Source organism: Amphiprion ocellaris, chromosome 13 (genome assembly GCF_022539595.1).
Source record: "Amphiprion ocellaris isolate individual 3 ecotype Okinawa chromosome 13, ASM2253959v1, whole genome shotgun sequence".
In the NCBI taxonomy this organism is placed as follows: Eukaryota; Metazoa; Chordata; class Actinopteri; family Pomacentridae; genus Amphiprion; species Amphiprion ocellaris.
Window position 1 is genome coordinate 15135649 of NC_072778.1, and position 20974 is coordinate 15156622.

A 20974-nucleotide genomic window follows, 5' to 3' on the forward strand; every position below is an offset into this window, starting at 1 on the left:
TAAAAATTGAGTTTAAGGGAAAATTACCAGCGTTAAATCCTTTGAACAAAGAAACTAAATTCATGTATTGAAAAATAAGATTAATAAAATTATGTTGGCCTGAAAGATAGCTCAAAGACCATATATCTATGAAAGGAAAAGCAGCAGACCATTTTGCAAAGCATTCTGTTCTTTTTATTGTCTAGACAGCAACAAGCATAATGTGACTTGTTAGCACAGTGCTTGCACTGGTCTGTATTGAAATTATTTAGTGGTGATCAAGTGTGCAGCTGTTTATTGATAAAATATTAGAAGTACCTTTTAAATCTCCTCTAACACTGCAGAAATTGGAATGGGCACTTACTTTTCCTTTATAGAATTAGAGTCGTGGTAGCGTTGAAAGGCAGCCATTCACAGTCATCTCCAAAATACTTCAGAGGTGAAAAGAGCCCACTAGAAACTGGCTTTAAAGCTTTTCTCAGTTTTAATGTGTCATGAAAGCTTTCCAGTAAAGAGAAATGTATCTAGAGACATCCAGCATGTTGATCAAGTCTCTAAAAAACTAAGCTGCAGAATAAGAATTTAACTATACCTGCAAAAAAAGATTGAATCTTTTGAGCTTTTGGCCTTTTTTCAAAAATTATAGTAGAGGTGCACGCAGGAAACAAGGGTGATAGAAAGACAGGAACGTACTTTGCCCTTGCTTTTATTAAAGTATGACATCAGAAAAACTTGGGTACAGGTTTGGTGGATACAGAAGACCACAGATTTGAGGCAGTCCACTGGATGTTTTGAATGTTTCTCGCAGGTGACACTGTGACTACTCCCTTGTTCTGATTGAGACCAAACGCAAGCTAGAAGTTATCAGTTTAATTGTCAACAGACTAACTGTTTTCATGATGATCTCCTGAGTGATTTGACTCTAACACGCTGAGAACACATGATTTTTTTCCTCCCTAGTCATTTGCCACCTGTTAGCCCAAGAATGGGATTGTCTCTTGCATGATCCTTCAAAGCATTTTCTTTAACAAGATAATCCAGTGTTATTAGTAAATTATTATTTATTAGTGGCCACAAAGAAATCTGAATTTATTGTACAGTGGTTCAGTGTAAGAAATGGGTGACAAAATGTCTAAAAAAAAGGTCTGCAACTAACCTTTTTTTTTTTTAGATTGTCGAATCTATTTTAATTGAATCCTTTATTCTACAAAACTTTAGACATTTTTAAAAAATGTTAACCAGGGTTTCCCAAAGCCTGGGATGTCATCCTCAAATGTCTTTTTTCATCTGTAACTCAAACATATACAGTTTATTGTCATAGAGGAATAAAGAAATCAGAAAATATTCAGTATTAAGAAGCTGCTCCTTCATCTTGCCTCATCTGCTTCATCAGATGATTGCAGGGGATGCGGTAATGAAAAGACATCACTCTGTAAAATTACAAAAATATAGGCTACATAATAGTGCTGTGGTATAATGCAATAAGCCAGTTTTGACAGTTGACCACTGGGAGGGCAGCTGACTCTCTCCCACTGCCCTTCCTCAATGACCAGATTTTGGATTAAAATTGTGCTCCACACGTCGTCCATTTTCTCTTTAGTCGTCTGGGATGTTCAGATTGGTTGCTAACCGGCACAGAAGCTGTTATGTCAACCATTTGAGGCTGTCACGATAGGCTTCACCTTGTGATGCACTTTGCTGCAGCTGCCCTGCATGTTTTGCTGTGATGGAAAACTATTCTGGTTTCACACACAGCTTAAAATATTGATTTATGCATACTCTTGAATGCATGTATATACGTGTTTTTAGGTCATGTTGTGCAAACCCTTTTCCGTGTTTCTTTGGCTCATAATATAACGGTGATAGTGAAATTATGCAATTCAGTTCTCACATGAAATGAAAACTTTAATCTAATGTTATTACTTTACGCTTAACAGCCCCTCCCTCTAGTCAATCACTTAATGTCAGTGTGTTTTTGAAATTCATGTAAGTCTGAACCGGATTATGTTCGGTCAGCTGAACAGGCGAACTGCAATGAACTTGTCATTTACTTGAAAGTATTAAATAGATGCTGTAGTAGTGCAGACTGTCTGGTTTATGACTACACCTCAGTAGGGGTCAACCAATAGGTTTTTTCAGGGCCAATATTGATTATTTGTAATTAAGGAGATTGATAACTGATATTTGGAACTGAGAAACGTTATAAGCGTTTGCAGTAAAAATTAAAATGTTTCTGGTAGATGTTTTAATATACGTGTGTGTGTATATATATATATATATATATATATATATATATATATATATATATATATATATATATATATATATATATAGTATGAGCTGACAATCAAACAGACCAGAATCACTCAACTTCCACTCCTCAACACACAAAACTTGACCAAGTGATAGTATTTTCAACATTAGGGAATGTCTTAACATCATATTTTCTAATTATGCAAGGTTTTAAAAATTAGTACTATTGTTAGTAAAAAAAAAAAAAACCCTGACAGCCCACAGCCTCTGATCATTTACCCCATCATCACCAACATGTGTCATCTTACAGATGTGTTCATTAAAATTTTTTTAATAGGATGTTATTTGAAACAGTTAATTATACAAAAAATGATGTTGTTACAGTATTTTTCTACAATTAAATAGACAATGCTTAGGTCTATTTGTATTACATCACTTGTGGCAGAACACTCATCCAGTACTATTAAGCTACTATGACAGTTGATCTATTACTTTTAGCTAATTATTTCAGCTATATATCCATTGCTTTGATCTTTTCAACTATTTATTCATTTGGCTGCTGTAACTATTTCAACTTGTCAGCTCTTTAAAATCTAGTCAGGCAACTCCACAATCTTTCCAAGCTCCCCAGGGCAAATTAAAAAAAAAAAAATCTAGCCAGTGGTTGGGAATCACTAGGTTAGTCAAGCATGAATTGCTACTTATTGCGGTGCCATGTGTTCAGAATCTGTCGCTCCCCTGGGTAGGCGACCTAAACCATGAATTATGACTGTGGCTTGAACTTTATTCTGCCATCCTAAGCGCTTCGCTGTGCATCTGTGATCCACCCTGTTTAGCTTCTAATTCAGTGCAGCATGGCTCCTGATCCTTCCCCCATCCTTCACTCTCTGGATCCCAGCTGCTTGTGGAGCTGAGGCACAATCCTGGACAGTCTGATGGAAGGATGCAGCAGTCATAGTGGGACGTTTGAGAGAGAGAGGGAGCTGCTTAATGGACACCCAGTGAGGTGCTCATCAGTATTCTAGCCATGCTGTCACCTGAGTGGAGGATGGGAGGAAAACTAAATGAGTCTGCAAATTCCCTGATTTGGTGCAGAGTAGCAGGTGAGAGTAGAGAATAGCTCCTTTAGAAAAAAGAAGAGAAAAAAATGAACAAAACCAGAAGAGAAAAGGCTATTTTTAGTGGTTTAATTGATTTTGTACTTGGAAAGTAATTCATATTTTGATTGCAAAAAAAATTTGCATTTGCTGTTTTTTAAATTTTTTTTTATTGTGTAACAATCACAAAATAGCTGACAAGAGTAATGGCCAGTGAGAAACGGAAACATTTCATTAATTTTAGATGTTGTGTGACTTTAAATGATTAATTGATGAACTCATTTCAACTATGCTTGCACAGCTTTATATGTGAATGATGGCATGCATGTGAATGTGAGTGCATAGTGCAAAAGGCATACTCTTAGCTGCCACTATTAGACTTAGCAGGCAGCTGGGGGGGGGGGCAACTCCGGCTGTGCCAGTGTCAGTAGACCTGCCTGTCAGCTCTGCCACGTGGGAATATTGCCATCAAAGAGAAACTCACTTAGCATCTCTGAAATAACACCCAGTTTATCTGATCCACACTGCTGCAAAAATAAGGAAATGCTGTGAGAGTACTGCAAACTTGACATCAGTTTGGTTTTGAAGGTAGATCTTTCTCCTTCCAGCTCTCTTCCTGTTGGTTATATTGATGCCAGGTACTGCAGCCTGCATTCTTAGGCATGTGGGTGTATTTATATAAACACTTGTCTTTTCAACTTGAGCACAAGAGCATCTTTGATTTCAATTTGGAGATATTGGGTTAGAGATAAGGCACCTTTTTTTGGGAAAATCATTGGGCCTGTTTTTGTTGCAACTTTGCACCAGTGATGGCCTGGTCTGAAGGCTGCCCTCTGCTGTCAGTTTAGGGTCTAAACTGTGGCAATGATTCCAGTCAGTTTCAGGTACTGTGGACCTTGTGTGCCCATGTCGAAAGCTTTGGACACTGTGAAACTCAATATGTCAAAGTTTGTTTATTGTGATGGTTTGATAAGTTACAAATTTGCTTTCTTTTTATATTAGCTGAGTGTCATTTGTTATAAATTACAAGATGGACTCAACCCTTTAGTCCATTTCTATGTTCTTCTGGCAGTGTACTATTTCTGCTACCAACACTGCTGTATGCTGTCTTGTCTGCTATTTTTAACTTTTTGGTTTTCCAAAGTTTCTCTCCTTTTGCCACAATACAGTTTCAGTAGACAGACCCTCATATTTTGAACTAGCCCCTGGCTGTAAAATAGTCCAGAAATGTGCTGATCATTACAAATAGTTAAACAGCACTAAAAGAATAATTCAGTATTTTTGGAAATAAGCAAACTTCTTCTGTAAGCTACTCCCAGTACTGGTTAGCTTGGCAGTGTTCAGTAATTTACCAAGAAATTATTTCAGCCTCTAACCCTCCTATGAAAAACAAATGATCAATTTTATTTGTACAATTTAAATAAACAAGATTAAATGGGTTAATTGCAGACCTTTAGACATGCCGGTAGGCGGATATTTATACTTTAGATCATTAATTTCTCTTGCTTCAACTCTTCATACTAAGCTAACCTGACGACCTGCTAGTTGTAGCTTCACATTAAATTAACAGACTGGCCAGAATTTCCTTTAGTACCATTCTGTTCGACTTGCAAAGCCTCATCTGAGTGACTAATCATCTGATTTGACACCTACTGCTTCACTCTTGCCACTGTTCTGAATATATTTGCAGAATTCTTTAAGAGTTTTAAAGTATTTTTTCTTCTTTCCATGTTTTCTTGCTTTGGTTATATTAAATATGTTTTCAATCTGTTTCTTACTCAATCATACAAAGCAAAAGTGTTATCTCATCTGCATCTTTTTCAAAATATTGAACTACGTATCATCTTCAATATCCAAAAATAAGTCCAGAGTTTGTTTTTCTTCCTTTTTTTAATGTGATTATGTTCACACTCGTCTAAAAAATAAAAGTCATCTGTCTGTGTGCTACAGGACCAAGAGGACGAGGGTGTGTCTCGGGTACGAGTGACCAGCAGGAGGAGCCCTCACAAAGTGGAGCGAGTTTCTGGTTTGGTGGCTTGTTCCCGTGTAGACATGCCAAAGGTGAGCAAAGCAAAGCAAAAAGGAGTTTCCCAGGGGTCTCCTAAACACAGTGTCTCCTCGCTGATTCCATTATAGCATCCGAAAGGGCAACTGCTCCAAAGTGATACTGATGATGTGATGGTTACGCAGTATCCATGACATTTAGTGAGGTATCACAGTGAAGAACATTTTGTGGATGTTGCTGCTGCATCACAAAGCAGTCCAAGGAGTACTGGGATTGATTTCTAAGGATTTGTTTGATCAGTTTGAAATGACGTAATCGCTTGAGTTTGGAAAGTTATTAATCTGCTTTGATTATTGGGATGCTAATGCTAATACAGAGCATAATGTTTAATAATGTTCACCTTCAGCTGTAAAACATTTAAAGCTGCAGTAAGCAGAAATCTGGAAAAGGAAAAAAAAAAAAAAACGACCTAAATTTCAGCCCGAATTTCAAAATATTTTGTCTTCCCTTTGTACCACTTTTCTATGCCTACTCTTTTCTAAGCCACTCTCACCAGATGAGCGATGAGTGTGAGCTTTAAACAAGGAAAGATAGCATAAAGTCACTGTTTATTTGTGCCTTCATCTCTTTGCTATTTATTCACTGTCTCACCTGATCTGGGTGAAGCAAGATGCTGGGGTTAAAATCTCCCGTCATGGACTAGATTGTCTAAAGCCTGGATAAACGGAGCCAAGAGGAGATGCAGAAATCTAGTGTCATCTCAGATTATTTGGATTACCATATGCTGAAAGATTTTGTATGAGATCCTTGCCCAATATTGGCACAAAATTACTGCCTACCTTAGCTTTATATATCCTACTATGTCAAGGTGATCACTGTAGCTGTGTGGTAAAATAAGTTATCTAAAGGAATAACGAAGTGTTTTAATCTACTTCATTGTGTTGCTGAGAGTTCAGTACCTCCCTGATATCACATCTTGGCTACGCAAGTCTAAAGTTCACTGATTAACACATGACATATTTTTGTGCAATTTAAATTAAAAGCTATAAAATGTGAATTAAACAAAGTGTTATATGTTGTGTTGGTAGCCTGATTTTGTTACCACTCGCTAGCTATGTACCCCGTTTTTCCTCTCTGCACTACGAACTTTTGGAAAGAGAGCAATAAGCATACTTCCCAGATTGTTAGTTTCTTTAAGGGTTGTGGCAAATCTGCTACTTACATGAGCAACAAGCTTGTCTTTTATGACAGAGAGACATCTCGGTAAGCTGCCATGTTCCTCAGTATTGTTAAAGCCCTTGTGTTCACATGCGTTCCCCATTACAACACGGCCAGTGGCACATGGCAGCACAGTGGCCGCAGGCGTTGGCTTTTCAGCTGAGTGTAGTGGTGGTGGGGTTGTGGAGGCGTAAGGATCAGGGGACTTGGAAGGGGTAAAAGAGAGGGTGATGCAGGCTACAAGCACATGGATTCATTGTGCTTGTATGATAATGTCTGCATACGAATGCAGTGACAGTACACGTTGACTCTGGTGTGGATAATATGGAGCTGACTGTGTGTGTTTGTGTGTGTGACTCCCCCTATCACATGAAGGAGGGAGGTGAGGGAGCTGAGGAGGTGCAGGCAATGGAAGGGAGGGAGTAAAAGGGAGAGAAGGGGGGTGTAGAGGAAAGAGAGAGAGAGAGAGAGAGAGAGAGAGAAAGAGAGAGAGAGAGCAAGGCGGCTGAGAGGCGAGGGCCGGTGCAGTGCAGAGCTGGAACGGACACCCAGAGCTCAGCCTTCCTCAGGTTGCCATGGAAACCACATTCCTCCCCCGCCTGCATCCCTACAGACTGCTCTGACTCTCTTCCTCTCTCTATCTATCTCTCCCCTCGCTTCTCTGCTGTTTTTCATCCTGTCTTTTTCATTCCTCTTTTAATTCGTGTCTTTGTTTTTTTTTCTTCGCTCTCTCTCTTTCTGCTCTGCTTTTACACCGTACATGCACTGAGCACATTGGTGATGATGCACACTCAGCAAGCACAGTGATTTCAAATGCATTGCACTCTGTGGCAAGGTGAATGGGTAATTACACAGTTTATTTTGCATTCCCGTGCATTCATGGATGCATAAGCACTTTGTTGTTTTCTCAGCATCTCTCTATTTTCTTCTCTCTATTTTTACTTCCCCTTCTGTTCAGCACCATGCTTCAGTAATGCCCCCTCTAGTCATCGCGTTTCTGCCCACACACAGGGCACGTTAGCTTCATTTCTCCTCTGTTATGTCATCTGTCGTGGACCTACAGCACCTTCATCATTTTCATCAACTGCTTTTACCTTTCTGTCAGTTTACGGCTAATCCCTTAACCTCCTACTTGCACCCATTTTCACGACGCTTTTTCCTCCCGCTTCTGTCTTTTTGTGCACGTACAAAATCTGCAAAAACATTGTTTTTTAGTCATGCAGCTCTGGTACAATTTCCCACTCTCCTCTTTTCCTATCTCCCTCATTTTTCTCCATTCCTGCTTCCTCCATGTGTGTGCTTCTCTCTCATTATTCCATCAGTTGGAGGTGCTGTGTTTGGTGTGTGTGGTGGAGCAGCTGTTCTTTGCCACTAAGGCCTATTAATAGGAGCCTTAGCCGCGTAGCCGTTGTTTCTGCATCTGAATTGCGGGGAGAGCATTGTGATGGCTTCTAGGCAGATTACTTTGTCTTTCAATACAAAACTGATGAGTGTCTCTCATTTCTCTCAGTCTGACTGGCTTTCTTTCTGGCCGTCTCTCACCCTTTGCCATTTACATCCCCCTTAACCCCCTTCCTGCACATTCACACTTTACAAAGCTATGATCATTGAACAGTGAAAGTATTAAGTGTAAAGCTGCTTATATTTTCCCACAATCTGGGAGTTATTCCTTCCATGGTCTGCTATTTGTGAAAGAAAGAAGTTGATGTAATGATGCCTGAGTCTTGTGCTTTTTCACCCCGTCTTGCAGTTAGTTAAGGCTACAGTAGAGGAGCTCACTATGTGTTGATAAGGAGCTGCCGCTTTAAGACTGCCTCACTACCGACTGTCCTTTTATGGTGCTGCATCCGGTCATGTGACGAAGGAGCAGTCACATAGCTTCTCAGAGAAATGCCTAGAAATGACTGAAAAGCTCAATACATGGTCCGTGCAGTGGTTGGGGGTTGTAATGCTCGTTATGGTAGTGTGTGTGTGTGTGTGTGTGTGTGTGTGTGTGTGTGTGTGTGTGTGTGTGTGTGTGTGTGTTTGCGTGCATGTGTGTGTGTGTGTGTGTGTGTGTGTTTGCGTGCATGTGTGTGTTGTTTGTTATCGGGTGTCCAGGTGGGTTTATGTAATAAAGACTGTGCAGGCTGATGCTTAGCTGATAGTGATGGGGGAGCTGCAAGGTGGGATGTAGAGAAGCATCTCTCTTCAAAAGCACAGGATAATATCCTCATTTATGCCGTAGCTCAAAGGTCCTTTTTGTCATTTGCCAGCAGAAGTCAAGAGGTCACGGCCTTCATTCCAGACATAAATCACTTAATGTCGTTGTCCAGTGCAAGCTGTTTATTTGAGCACAATATTAATAAGGATTGCACACACACACACACACACACACACACACACACACACACACGCACACACACACACACACACACACACACATAAAAAAACTTAAATATTCATGCAAGCTCATATATTCACATGTATTTGTGCATGCACATGTAATATGTGAATGTTTGTTTTTAATGTTTTTTTTTTAATATATATATATTGGCACGACTATTACAAGATTCTTCAGGGCCTGCTGAAACCACCTACTTTTTTGTTTTTCTCCAGCATATTAGATTTCACTCAGAGTATAACTGCAATCAAGCTTTTTAAACACATTTTAACCTACAGTGTTGAGGTTAAACTACAATCAAACTACCTGGATCAGTGTCCTTGCCACATCTGACCAATTTACCAGGTTTTAATGTGTGGCCAGTAAAGAAGAACCACAAACTGAATATTGCTGTTTCTGCTTGGCACTGTTGCAAATGTATAAACAGCCCTCTATAGAAGACATTTTTATCATGTTGTAAATCATGTTGGATTTGACAGTATTGTCTAATCAAATACAAGGACACTGCAAATGGTAGCCTTAAAACAGGTGTGTAGTAGAGTCAGAACAACATGACTACAGTCTTAACGTAAATTGAAAGCACTGTTTTCTCAAAAGTTGTGTTTACATCAAAACTATGGTGTTGAATTGCACTATATTGCGTTAATGTTGGCTTCATGTTTCCTGTATTAGACTGCAGTTGACTTCACATGATCAGCTCATCACTTAAATGATTCAAATAAAAGAAGCAGTACATTTCTTTAGTGTTTATAAACAAAATGCAAAGGGAAAAACTGAAAATCAAGACGTCTTTATTCTCAAAATTATGTTGAAACATTACCCATCTTACCAGACATGTACACCAACACATTATTAACCTCCAAGACATTTTCTGTCCGCTATAATGGCTCTAATTTGATTAGTACATAATAACTTCCTATATTCCTTCCTGCTACCCTTCTGATACAGAAAGCCAGCAATTGATTGTCTCAAAAATGTCATATATTTTTCATTATGTAATATTTAAATTGAGAGGTTTCTTCCCTCTCGATGTGCTAAGTATGCCTCCACATACATCATCTGTTCATATCTCTGATGTGTTTGTATGTGCACGCTCACTCATCTGTGCAGGGGATCTGTTTCTGTCCAGCTCTGCCTCCTTTATTATTTACATCCAGCTTGTCATTTCCTGTTTCTGTGTGCCACGCAGTACATGTTTTTTTTTTTTACTGCAAACCCCCTGACTGCACTGATTGGTAAACGCAATGTGGACAGTTTATAAGAGACACGGAGAGAGGCTTGGGAGGGATGGTTGCAACATGTGCTCGGTCATGTGTGCTGTGATCGATATGCTTACATCTGTCTTTCAAGCCACTGCTTCAAAGCCCCGCCTCACCGCTCTGATTGGCTTCAGCCGGGTTTGTGGCTGCATCCTACAATGTAACTTGAGGCATTCAGTGGATTCTAGACTCTGTTTAAAAATGCCCAAGTCTCTCCTTGTTTCTCTCTTTACTTGGAAAATCTCTGTAGGTTAGAGCCAGTGAATATCATGATAATGAAGTAAGTTACTGTTGCATGTAATTAAGTGTGGCTGAGCCTGCTGTGTGTGCCTCCTGGTAGGGCTGCAACACAATGCAGTGTGCCCTCGCACTGAGATCCTGTTCAGTTTAGCAGGAATGTTGCACACATACACATTAATATATGTAAAAGTTAAAAGCACTACGTCTTACGTTGTAATCAAAACACTGAAAAAGTGCTAGTATTTATGTATGAGCACTGTAATATGCAGACTATATATAAATATGCTCTCTCCCCCATGCAGACACACCCAGCTTCGTTCCCCGTCACATTTCATTAATAATGCATATATGCAGGGCTTTAATGGCGACACTGTAACATTCCTTCTCAGTTCTCTAAAAAAATAAACCTTCACCCTCAGTGTCAGGATGTTTTATATCTAGCTGTGATCAGCCCACAAATTTTTAAGCAGGCAGAATGGCTCTCAGGCAGTCCTATCGCTTTACTGAAAGTATAACTGCCACAGATACAAGAAAAGCCATATAGTCTCTTCTTCTCTGTTTTTTCCCCTCACACATTCTCACTCTCAATCTCTTCCTCCACCCACTCGAAAGCCCAAGCGTGTAATCTTGTTGGTTTCGTGCACATGTGTTGATGTCATCATTGTCAACGTAAAATAATTCCCTAATGGTTCTTAAATGAGGCTTCAGGAGTGCGGTTTTCTCTCACCATGTTTATTGTGACCCTGTCCTGCACATGGGCAGGACTTAACAATAAAATAATTCAATGGCAAGGCTGCTTTGCCCGCTCTAAAAAAGGAAGAGGGATAAAGAATGATGCAAAGTAATGCAGTGTGATTCAGAGGCATCCTCTGGTGAGAGGCAGGTCTAGTGATGCCCAGGAGAAAAAGGATTTTCATCTGCTGCACCTACTTCCACTGTGAGATTATTTACAGATGTGTGCTGTGACACAGAGCCCGAGGTTGACAATTACGAGTGCAAGAAAGCTGTTAAGTCTGTAGGTGAACTAGAGATGACCGTGGAGGTGACCAGTGATCAGTCGGAGGAACAGGGGTGCTCATTGTAAGTTGGATTTTGGCTGCATTGGTCTGATGAAAAACATGGCTTAGACTCACAAATGGTGGATCAGAATCTGGTGTCAGCATTGACAGATTGTGAGCTAAGACCTCCTGACCTATTATGCTTTTAAAATATTGATGAAATAGACAAATGCGGTGTTTTTATTGTGCCTTGATTTGTGAAGAAGCATCTTTTCATCCAAGGCAGACAGCAGTGAGGTTTAGATGCTGCGGCTCCTTTAAGAGCAGCTAGTGAAGCGCTCAGTCCTGTTGGTGCTGCTGCTGCTGATGGCAGCGCTGCAAGTTGATTGGCTGTGGCTGTCAGGGCTGAGGTGCTAGAGGGATGCTGCTACGTATCTCTCTCCCCCCTCCCTCCCTGTGTCTCTCTCTCTCTCTCTCTCTCTCTCTCTCTCTCTCTCTCTCTCGCTCACCATCTCCCGCTTGCTTGCTCACATCCCTCTGAATAATCCACATCTAGGGCAAGCTGGCTGAGAGGCGATCCAGTGCTCAGCTCCTCTCTGCAGGCTGAGAAAAGAGACAGAGAGTGAAAGACAACGATTTTCAACGCAGGAGGAAAAACGTGAGATTTTGAGCTCTTGGAGCTGGAAGATACCAAGAATTTAACAGAGGAAGATTTTCATCTGCGGATATCATTTATTTATACATATTGTTTATATATCTATATATATATTTGTACACACGCATATAGATATTTATATATATATATACATTTATCCTTGTACATATCTGTATTTGTGCTTGTCTGTTTATATTACTATTTTTATATGTATTTGTGTGTGTAAATATATATGATATATAAACAAAAGAATATATATATATATATCTATGAATTTATATGCGTATCACTGTGAACCAAGAGAAGCAAGAGGAAATTTCTATCATCAGGGCTGGTCTCTGATTGTGTGGTGGTATACAATATTTTAAATATTTCCTTTGATCTTCTACGTCAAGAGGACAAAGACTACGTGCCCATTTTGTATTTTTTGTTTTCCTGTTGCTGCTTCCCGTCCCTCTCAATCTCCTTTTTTTTTCTACATCCGAGAGGAATAAAGCGGAGAGTGGCAGGATTTGACGAAAAAGGGAAAATCTGTAGAAATTCCTGTGATTAGTGTTATTTCCATCGGCATTAGCACTCTGTGAGCCGATCACAGCGTGCTGTGTGAGATCTGAGGAGGCAGCAGAGACAGAGTGCCACGCCGCTCATCTCAGCGTCAGCCCAGCCAGCACAGCCAGCATGCACAAACACCACCACTGCTGCAAGTGCCCAGAATGTTATGAGGTAACCCGTATGGCAGCCCTGAGAAGAATGGATGCCCCGTCGTATGGAGGAGACTGGCAGGCCGAGCCCTATGGATACCCGCCTGGGTATGGGGGAGGCCAGACCTTACCCCCTCCAGCCTCAGGGGGAGGTGGAAGCATGGGAGGAGGAGGGGGCACTTTGGGGAGAAGTAAGGGCAAGATTATGTCTGGTGGGGGCCCTGGAGGCCCCAACCCAAAGGGCCAGTCCAAGGGTGGCCCCAAAGTAAATGGCAACAACTCCAGTGGACAAGGAGGATGGTGGCCCGAGTGCACCTGTACCAACCGGGAGTGGTATGACCAGGTAACTCATCTTCCTCACTCTATTAGATAATCAGGCTTGTGGGGCCTACATGGGAGACCAGGATCAGATGAGTTGCTGCAGTAGTAAAACAGAAACCATCATGTATCAGCTGAAGCTGTCAGATTATGGAGGAGAATTCACATTTAGTATGCATCTTAAGCCCTCTGTTTCTCATTTGTTGACTGTCATCCCTCTATTGGAAGCATAGTAAGCAGATGAGAACAGGACTAGTTACACTGCACACACATGTAGATGATCTTCATGTTTGGATATGATGGAGATGACTAATGCTTATAGATTTAGCACACCTAGTGTGTCGTCAAAGACTTACGGTGATGCAGTTACCATAGGCCAAGAAATGGTGCATTTTCATTCATTGGAAGCAGCACTGAGAGATTGCAATTATTTAAAGTTATCTCTCATGCCGGCAACTCCAACATTACAGACTGACTCTGTAAGATATTAGATGTAATAAGTAGATTTCTCAGAGATAAACTCTTTGTAGGACTGTCTCTCATTAGCTCAGGGACGAGAAAGAGATGATGAAATAGATGTATTCTTATTTAGCAGGCCGTATTGCTTAAAGGAATCACAGTATAAGGAATGTGTTGTATAATACAAATAGAGAATCAGAGGCAGTCTGTGTCCAAATGCTGCCTGGCTTACATGTCGCGCAGTGTGAATGAAACTGCCTCTTTACATGTGTCCCATTTTGTCTCTATTATCTCCATTTATTTACATGTATTTATAAATCACAGTTGATAAGGTCAGAGCAGCTTCAGAAGCAGTCTTTAATTAAGCAAGGTGCATGTATGTGAGCATGAGAGTGAGCTTGGGTGGGGGAAGGGTAGCATAGTGAGCATGAGATTCAAGGAATGGTTCTTGCTGTGCATGGGTATGTGTCTATGCAGTCTCGTATTTGCGGCAAGTGAAGCCACTGCATTGTTTCTATTTCTCCGTTTATGTCTGATTGTGTATTTTTTATGGAGAAGACTAGGAAGGAAGGTGAGAAGAAAATGGAGACTGAAAATTCAATTGCAGAGTGGAAGATATCCTCCTGAGCTGAGTCCTCCTATGAGCCGCAACCTGGCTGATATTAGCAGATTACTGTAGCTAAAGGAAAGGTTTTAGCTTTGAGGAGGTGAAAAGAAATTTCCTCTGAATTCATGTTGCTTTAAAATCTATTGCATTACAGCTGCATCCAGACCAATCAGGCGTATTTAATGTTTCACACATTTGAAAGCTCACAGCAGATGTGATTATGTAAGCATTTATTGCTTACATGGAGATATTATTCTCCATCAGTATTACCCTTGTTTTTCTACTGCTCATTTCCAGCATTTTTATTCAATATCCAGCTTACAATGCAACAAATTAGCGTCTGCCTGATGAAACATGCCTCTCCACTGCATCGTGATTCATGTAGAGATCTTATGTTGTCGAAATACCATCGTTAATGGATAAACCATTGTAGAATCTTGTGCAGTCCTTTTGAAGGATGCTTGCTACTTTGCTGTATCATGTGAATGTACATTTCATAGAAACTCTGTAGAGAAAAATCCAAGCAGGGATGCATGGTTTATGTACATGAATACCTATATTTCTTAGATTTCTACATTGGAATAAGAAAAGCTGCAGTTGCAGATAACGAGTCAGGGATGGAGGGAGTGGGGGGGTCAGTGGGGTAAAAATGCAAAGGTTGAAAAAGAGAGAAATAAGCCAATAAAGGCAGGCAGCGGCCCTGAAGAGGGGGAGGGGGTTATGTAAGAGGAGGCAGTTGGTGGTGCTGTCAGAGAGGGAAGCAGGAGAGGCTCTGACACTGTGGACAAGCATCTGTCCCTCCATCTCTTAAAACAGCCATGTGAGTGGCCAGTACAGGCTCCTCTTCCTTTGAACGGGTTATGGCATGGCAGGGATGGAAATGCACACCCAGCATCACCCCCAACGCTCTCCACAGTCACCGTTGCTCATCCTGGTTGAGAAATGGGAACGTTACCCCTCCCCCACTACCTATACCCAGCCGGGGAGCAGGGCAGTAATCACACACGCCCAGCCACATATGTATATTGTCTCATAGCGTTCATAGCTACTTGTGTTTTTGGATGCTAGCATGATGAAAGGCAATAACCTTGCAGAGTCATTCACAATTATCTGAGCTGCCTGGATCATTGACATTTTTAAATGGTTCCTGTAGCCATGAACATTTCATGTATGTGTGAGAACATCATTATACACTGCAAGACACAGTGATGCCATATTCATCTTTTTCCCCCTCTGTCATCTATTTACAAAATGATTGTGCTGCTTTTGTCAAGAGCTTGCTAGGTTAATTATGGATCATTTCAGCTGGGATTATGAGAACATTCTTTAAAACAAGAGCTTTTGAATTTAAATCTGAGAAAAGTAGAGACCTCAGTCTTCTGGGAGCATCAGTCAGAAAGCTCCCTCTACCCCTGCGGGCTTCAATCTGTCTTTGTGTGTTCTCCAACTCTGTGGCTATGATTAGCTTTAAATATTAATTGGATTTTACTTTATTTATTAACATCAAGATTCGGTCCAAAAGGCTTTGCCAGACCTATTGTTTATAACAGGCCTCTGTAGTGGCAGTGGTGTTTTAAATGCACAGACATGGTGGGCGTTCCATGTTGAACACTCCCATAGGTGATTACAACTTGAAAGCCTTCAGACCTTGATCAGAAACGTTTGTCTTTTACAGTCACATTGATTTATTGGTGTCATTGGTTTGTACATCTGTCTGATGAGATTTTGTTCGGTTGGATTTGATTTGCCAGTCCTGTAACAGCAACCCAGAGAATATTAATGGATGGGATTTACATGTGCTCCATGTCCAAATGTCTTGAGCTGGATCCCCTACTGTGATCTTGAATGGCTCCATCTAAAACCTGGAATATTCTCCTCAGATCAAGAGAGATTTATCTATGAGCTTATCTTAGGAAAAAAAAGGCAACAACTATGTGATCAGAATCAAAGTGTACTCAGCATATCCACACATTTTCTTTAGAAAGCCGGGGTGAATGGTGACACCAAGACGGATGACATTTTGATTACACCTGCAGGTGCATTTCCTGTCTGTACAGTCAGTCTGGTATGACACATATTTCCTGCGTGGTTGTTTTTATGTGTCAAGTAAGGGAAGCAAATTTGTGCATTTCTTTCTCTGATAGATAAGTCATAAAGACAGCAAATTTCCAACTTGAGGTCACTCTTGTCAGATTGAGTAAATTAGAAATAAAGCGGAGAGGAGTGAGCTTGTTTCAGTTGAATAACAGGATAAATACCCGTAAATATTACTTTTACAGGTGCAAGCTGCAATCAAAAGAAAATTCAGATTGGAGAAAGTCAATAAGAAGCAGTGAATGTGGTGGGTGATGCTCAGAGGAGGACAAGACCCAAAATATTTCGTAAGAGAGCCTCCATTTTCCTTAGTTCTTAGTACTCAGTCATGAAACCAGGCAGGCTTAACCTCAAAAAATAAGGGTATCATGAAGCAGTGCTTTTTTGTGATCTTCTTCCTGTTAATAGACTTTCAGCATTTGTTTGTTTACCTTCACAGTTTTGACTGTAGACCTCCCTCACGTTACAGGTGGTGGAGTGATGTGGGTTGCCGTTGGTTGTAAATCTGTCTTGTCAGAAGTGTCAAGATGATGACTTCTGTTTTTGCCTGGCACATTAGGGCGACATTTCTTCTCATTTCATTTGTTTATTGCTCAAGACCACTGAACAATAGTCTCCTGGTGTGAGAGACAGTTGGCAGATCTCATGCCTCTAGATGGCCTTCGGCTGGGTGCACTTTTTGCCTCTTTAATGTAGCAGTGATGCTTGTTGCACCGGGATCATATTTGACACAGCTGCACACATGGACAGTTCCACATACTACAGACACATATGCAACTTTCTAACTTGCTTTAAGTCTGCTTGGAAGACACCTTCCACACATGTACAGTTGATCAGCGCCTACGTAACTGTAGATCAGCACCTATGCAAGCACAAATTTAAGGTTGCATGTGGATGTAAACAGAGCATCAAATCAGACTTGAGCAGACACAAACTCCAAAATGTACTTCAGTCAAGTCTTAATGGACACTTCTGTATATGTGAATGCGTAAAGTATAAGACTGGCTTAGATGTAACAGTTCTAGTCTCTCAATCTAAGATGTGGTTCTCTTCTTCCTTGCAGTAATGTAAAACTCTAATTATCACTTTTTCTTGACTGGTTTGTTTCTTTTGCATATGTGTACGATCTAAAATTCTCTTTTGCTCTTTTTTGATTTGGTCCAAATGTTTACAATATGACATTTAGCAAGGTGTTGTGTAGAAATCTTAACACCAAGTGAAAGCTGCACATTTGCTAAATTAGCTAAATTAAATGGGGAAAAATGAGGTGACTTTATGACCATATTAGTTAACTTGAAATCATTACATTACATTTGCTAAAATTTTAGCAATTGTGAAAGAACATTATACATCACAAAAACATAAAACATCAAACCATTTTGTTGCCTACTGTTTAGCTTTCATTTCAGCACCAACAAACCACCTTTATGATCTGTATAAGATCAATAATTTTCACCCACTATATTCATGTTTAGTCATCCAACTAAGCTTTAATTGCTGCAACCCAAAGGATTTTAAATAATCTGGAGATGTAAATGATCTGATCATCCTCTTAAAGCTCACTGCTATTTAACACAGAAGACAGTTTTAGACACAGTTCTCCTGACATGAGCTGTCAGTCAGTTCATTTTGGGCAAACGGGGCAAACCTTACTTAGGTAATAGGGAATGCTCTTCTTGTCTACAATTATGACCAACAGGTGCAGTTTTAGCTGTCACTCTGTGATTAAACCTGGGATATCATGGTTGATTTTTGACATTTCCAATAAATCTGTCACACTATGCACAGCAGTTTTAAAATATTGTACCTCACTAATTCAACACGCTGTATGGCAAGTTTATGAACTTAGGATGATTCAGTCAGACTGTAGAACAGTTACAGTAATCAGAGTAGGTAGATTTGGTCACAACCTCTGCTCTTGTGTGAGCAGATTTTTTTGCAAAAAAGAGATTCAGGCAATTCAGAGATCCAGTTTAGTGTTATTCCTCTGTAATCATGATGAACCATCACCATGTTCAAGTATGTTGAAGAGTCACCAGGCTTTGTACAAGGAAACAATTTTATCAGCCAGTCCTATTCAACTGAAAATAGTTTCAGATGTGTTACATAAATTTTGTAAATTCAGCATTCCAAAGCGGCACTTACATGCACCAGGCTTTTACTTTTTTGCGCATTTGGATGCAAGAAGCAGCAGCTGTTGGTTGTTTGCAGTGTTTTACCGTTTAATATGTCACCTTAGCTTGTTCTCTTGGTACTATGTTAGTATGGAAAAGGAGAAACAAACTTAGGTAGAAAATTCATTTGTTGGTTACCTCTTTATGTATCAGCAACCATGTTGATGAAAGGGATATTTCTTCCAACAGGGATGTGTCGTTCAGTCAAGAAAATGTTTTTTTCCACAACTTACAGCTGTGGTAGTGGCAGATTTACACTGAATAAAATGTAACCTCATTTAAACCATTTTTCATTTACAAAATTGCTTCAGACAGTATGGTGCAGATGCCAATACTCCAGTTTACTGATCTCATACAAATTTAGAGCACATAATTTTGTTTCATTTGTCTGCTACCAAACCTCCTACATCATAGCACCACACATACATGCATATACAGTATAAGCACACACACCCATGCCTCACACAGACCTTGGACCTCAAACAAAATCTCCTTTACCCATGAGAATTTAGGGTAAAGGGAAGGTGGTGAATCATGGGAAATGCAATACGAAACAAGGGAGACAAGGTGCACTGCAATATTTATGTGTACTTTGACAAAAGTTAGCTTTTTACGCAGTGTAAGAGGGGCTGAGAACGGAGTGGCTGAGAAAGGCCAGTCAGACGTTGACGTCAGCATACTGTAGAGACATTATGGCTGAAGAGCTGATCTCTGATAGGGAGCTGTTATAACTGTGACCCAGAACCTGAACTGTGTTGAATCCCACTTCCTACACTTCCCTTAAAAGCTGTCACTCAGTTGCTCTGCTCTTTACCTTTGTTATTGCGTTCACACACTGAATCTGCTCGTATTGTTTCAACATGGAGGTCCTCTGTGAAATGCTGGATTCAAAAGAATGTGTTGTGTCCTCTGCCAATGCAGATTTGTGCTCATCAAGCCGTTTACTCATTACTGCAGTTTGGCTACAGCTATGTGATGTACGGTATATAGAGGCTTTTATACAGTGTTACAGGTGCAGTAGCCTGAAGCTGCAGATCATGTGTGTGGAGGTGTGTGTCCTGCTGGAAGCCGAGGCTGCCATGCCCCTGTGATCCATATGGTCATTGTCAGAGGCCCTGCCAGGGCTCAGCCCCACATCAGCTCGCCTGTTCCCCTCTCTGGCTCTCGCTGCCAGCCAGGGGAGGAGAGGAGAGAAGAAAGGAGAAGGGAGGGGAGTGCTGTTTGTTTGTTTGCTTGCCTGCTTTGTTTTATTTAGGGGCTTTTGCTGATCACAGTAGAGACTGGCCTAGAAATGTGACTGTGCTGTGCAGGGCAGACTGGACTCCTGAATCAGCGATGGAAGCATCAGATTTTCTGCTAGAGAGAGAAGCGAGGGACACAAGCCTTTTGATGAAAGGAGATGGCAGCGTTAAATGCTGTTCCCCTGTTGCTGTTAATTAAAAGAGTCACTGTGTGAATCGTTGTGATAGGCTGTGCAAATATTAAACCTTTATTCTGCTATGCTAGACTCCTATCAGTAAGAATGTGCTAGCATCTTCAGCAAAGTACAGCGGCTCCATCACCCACATGCTGCCATGGAATATGTGTATATCCAATCAATATCAGTGAAGAGCTAGTCCCTAAGCCTTCTGACTCCTCTTCATTTTTGTGGGGGTGTGTGGGTGCTTTCAACAGTGCTTGTGCTTTTATTGCCTTTATTCAACCGTCATATCAGCATTTATTTTGGTAACACTTTACAATAAGGTACACAAAATCCTGAGTAGTCAATACCAAAAAAAAAATACTGGCGTTAACTGTGAATTATAAATAGACATTACTAGCAGCTGCAAATGGTTTAAAATTGATGATTGTGAGGGCCTGAGCTGCAAAACATGAAGAGCTACAAGTGGATTTTGTAAAAAGAGGGGTTTTTTTTTACCTTAAAAAATACTAAAACAAGGATAGAAAGGCAAACAGTTCTGGTATTTAAGACAGGTATGTAATGTTGAGTGTAGAAAAGCTACCTAAATGTACCTATGACAAAAACTTCAGCAAAGGCTAAACAAATCATGAGCATGTTGTTTGCAAATTTTGCCAGATATATTTTCAAAATGATGGAATACTGTAACATTTAAAATCTGTAAAACTGTGAAAATAGCTGGAAATACATGTAAAGTAATTTTGCTTTTGACAAATTTAAATACAGTAAAACTGTGTAATTTTACCAGCACACATTGTGAAAGAACAAATTAGTATATGTAAAAATTCTTTTTTTTAACAGTCAACCAGTGATATCTGTATTTTTATCAGATATTATCTGTAATTTAACAAAACATACAGTCTGTAAAATGACATTCAAAAGCATTTCTTGTCATTTTTCAGTCATTAATATGCATCATTTTTCTTTCAAATAATGTCACATATCTGTAATATAATGTCATTTTTTGCTGATTTAAATACTATTTTTTTCAAAAAGGTGTAATTTTACAGGTAAATGTTGTAAAGGAATCATTTGCCATTTGCAAATATATTGATTTTCAATGTAGACATTATGT

General features: G+C 40.1%; 1 protein-coding gene across 19 annotated transcripts in view; it reads left to right on the top strand.

The window, feature by feature from the left end:
* The window catches only part of dlg3 (discs, large homolog 3 (Drosophila)), an 88853-nt gene that overhangs the window by 11139 nt on the left and 56740 nt on the right, over positions 1-20974 (top strand). For 10 of the 19 annotated variants that reach the window (XM_055016467.1, XM_055016464.1, XM_055016466.1 and 7 more), the window contains exon 4: positions 5280-5390. In XM_055016467.1, the coding sequence (XP_054872442.1) occupies positions 5280-5390 (111 nt within the window). Of the gene's footprint in view, positions 1-5279; positions 5391-11974; positions 13132-20974 lie in introns of those variants that run through there. The other 9 variants (XM_023287011.3, XM_023287016.3, XM_023287019.3 and 6 more) reach the window with 6 other exon arrangements.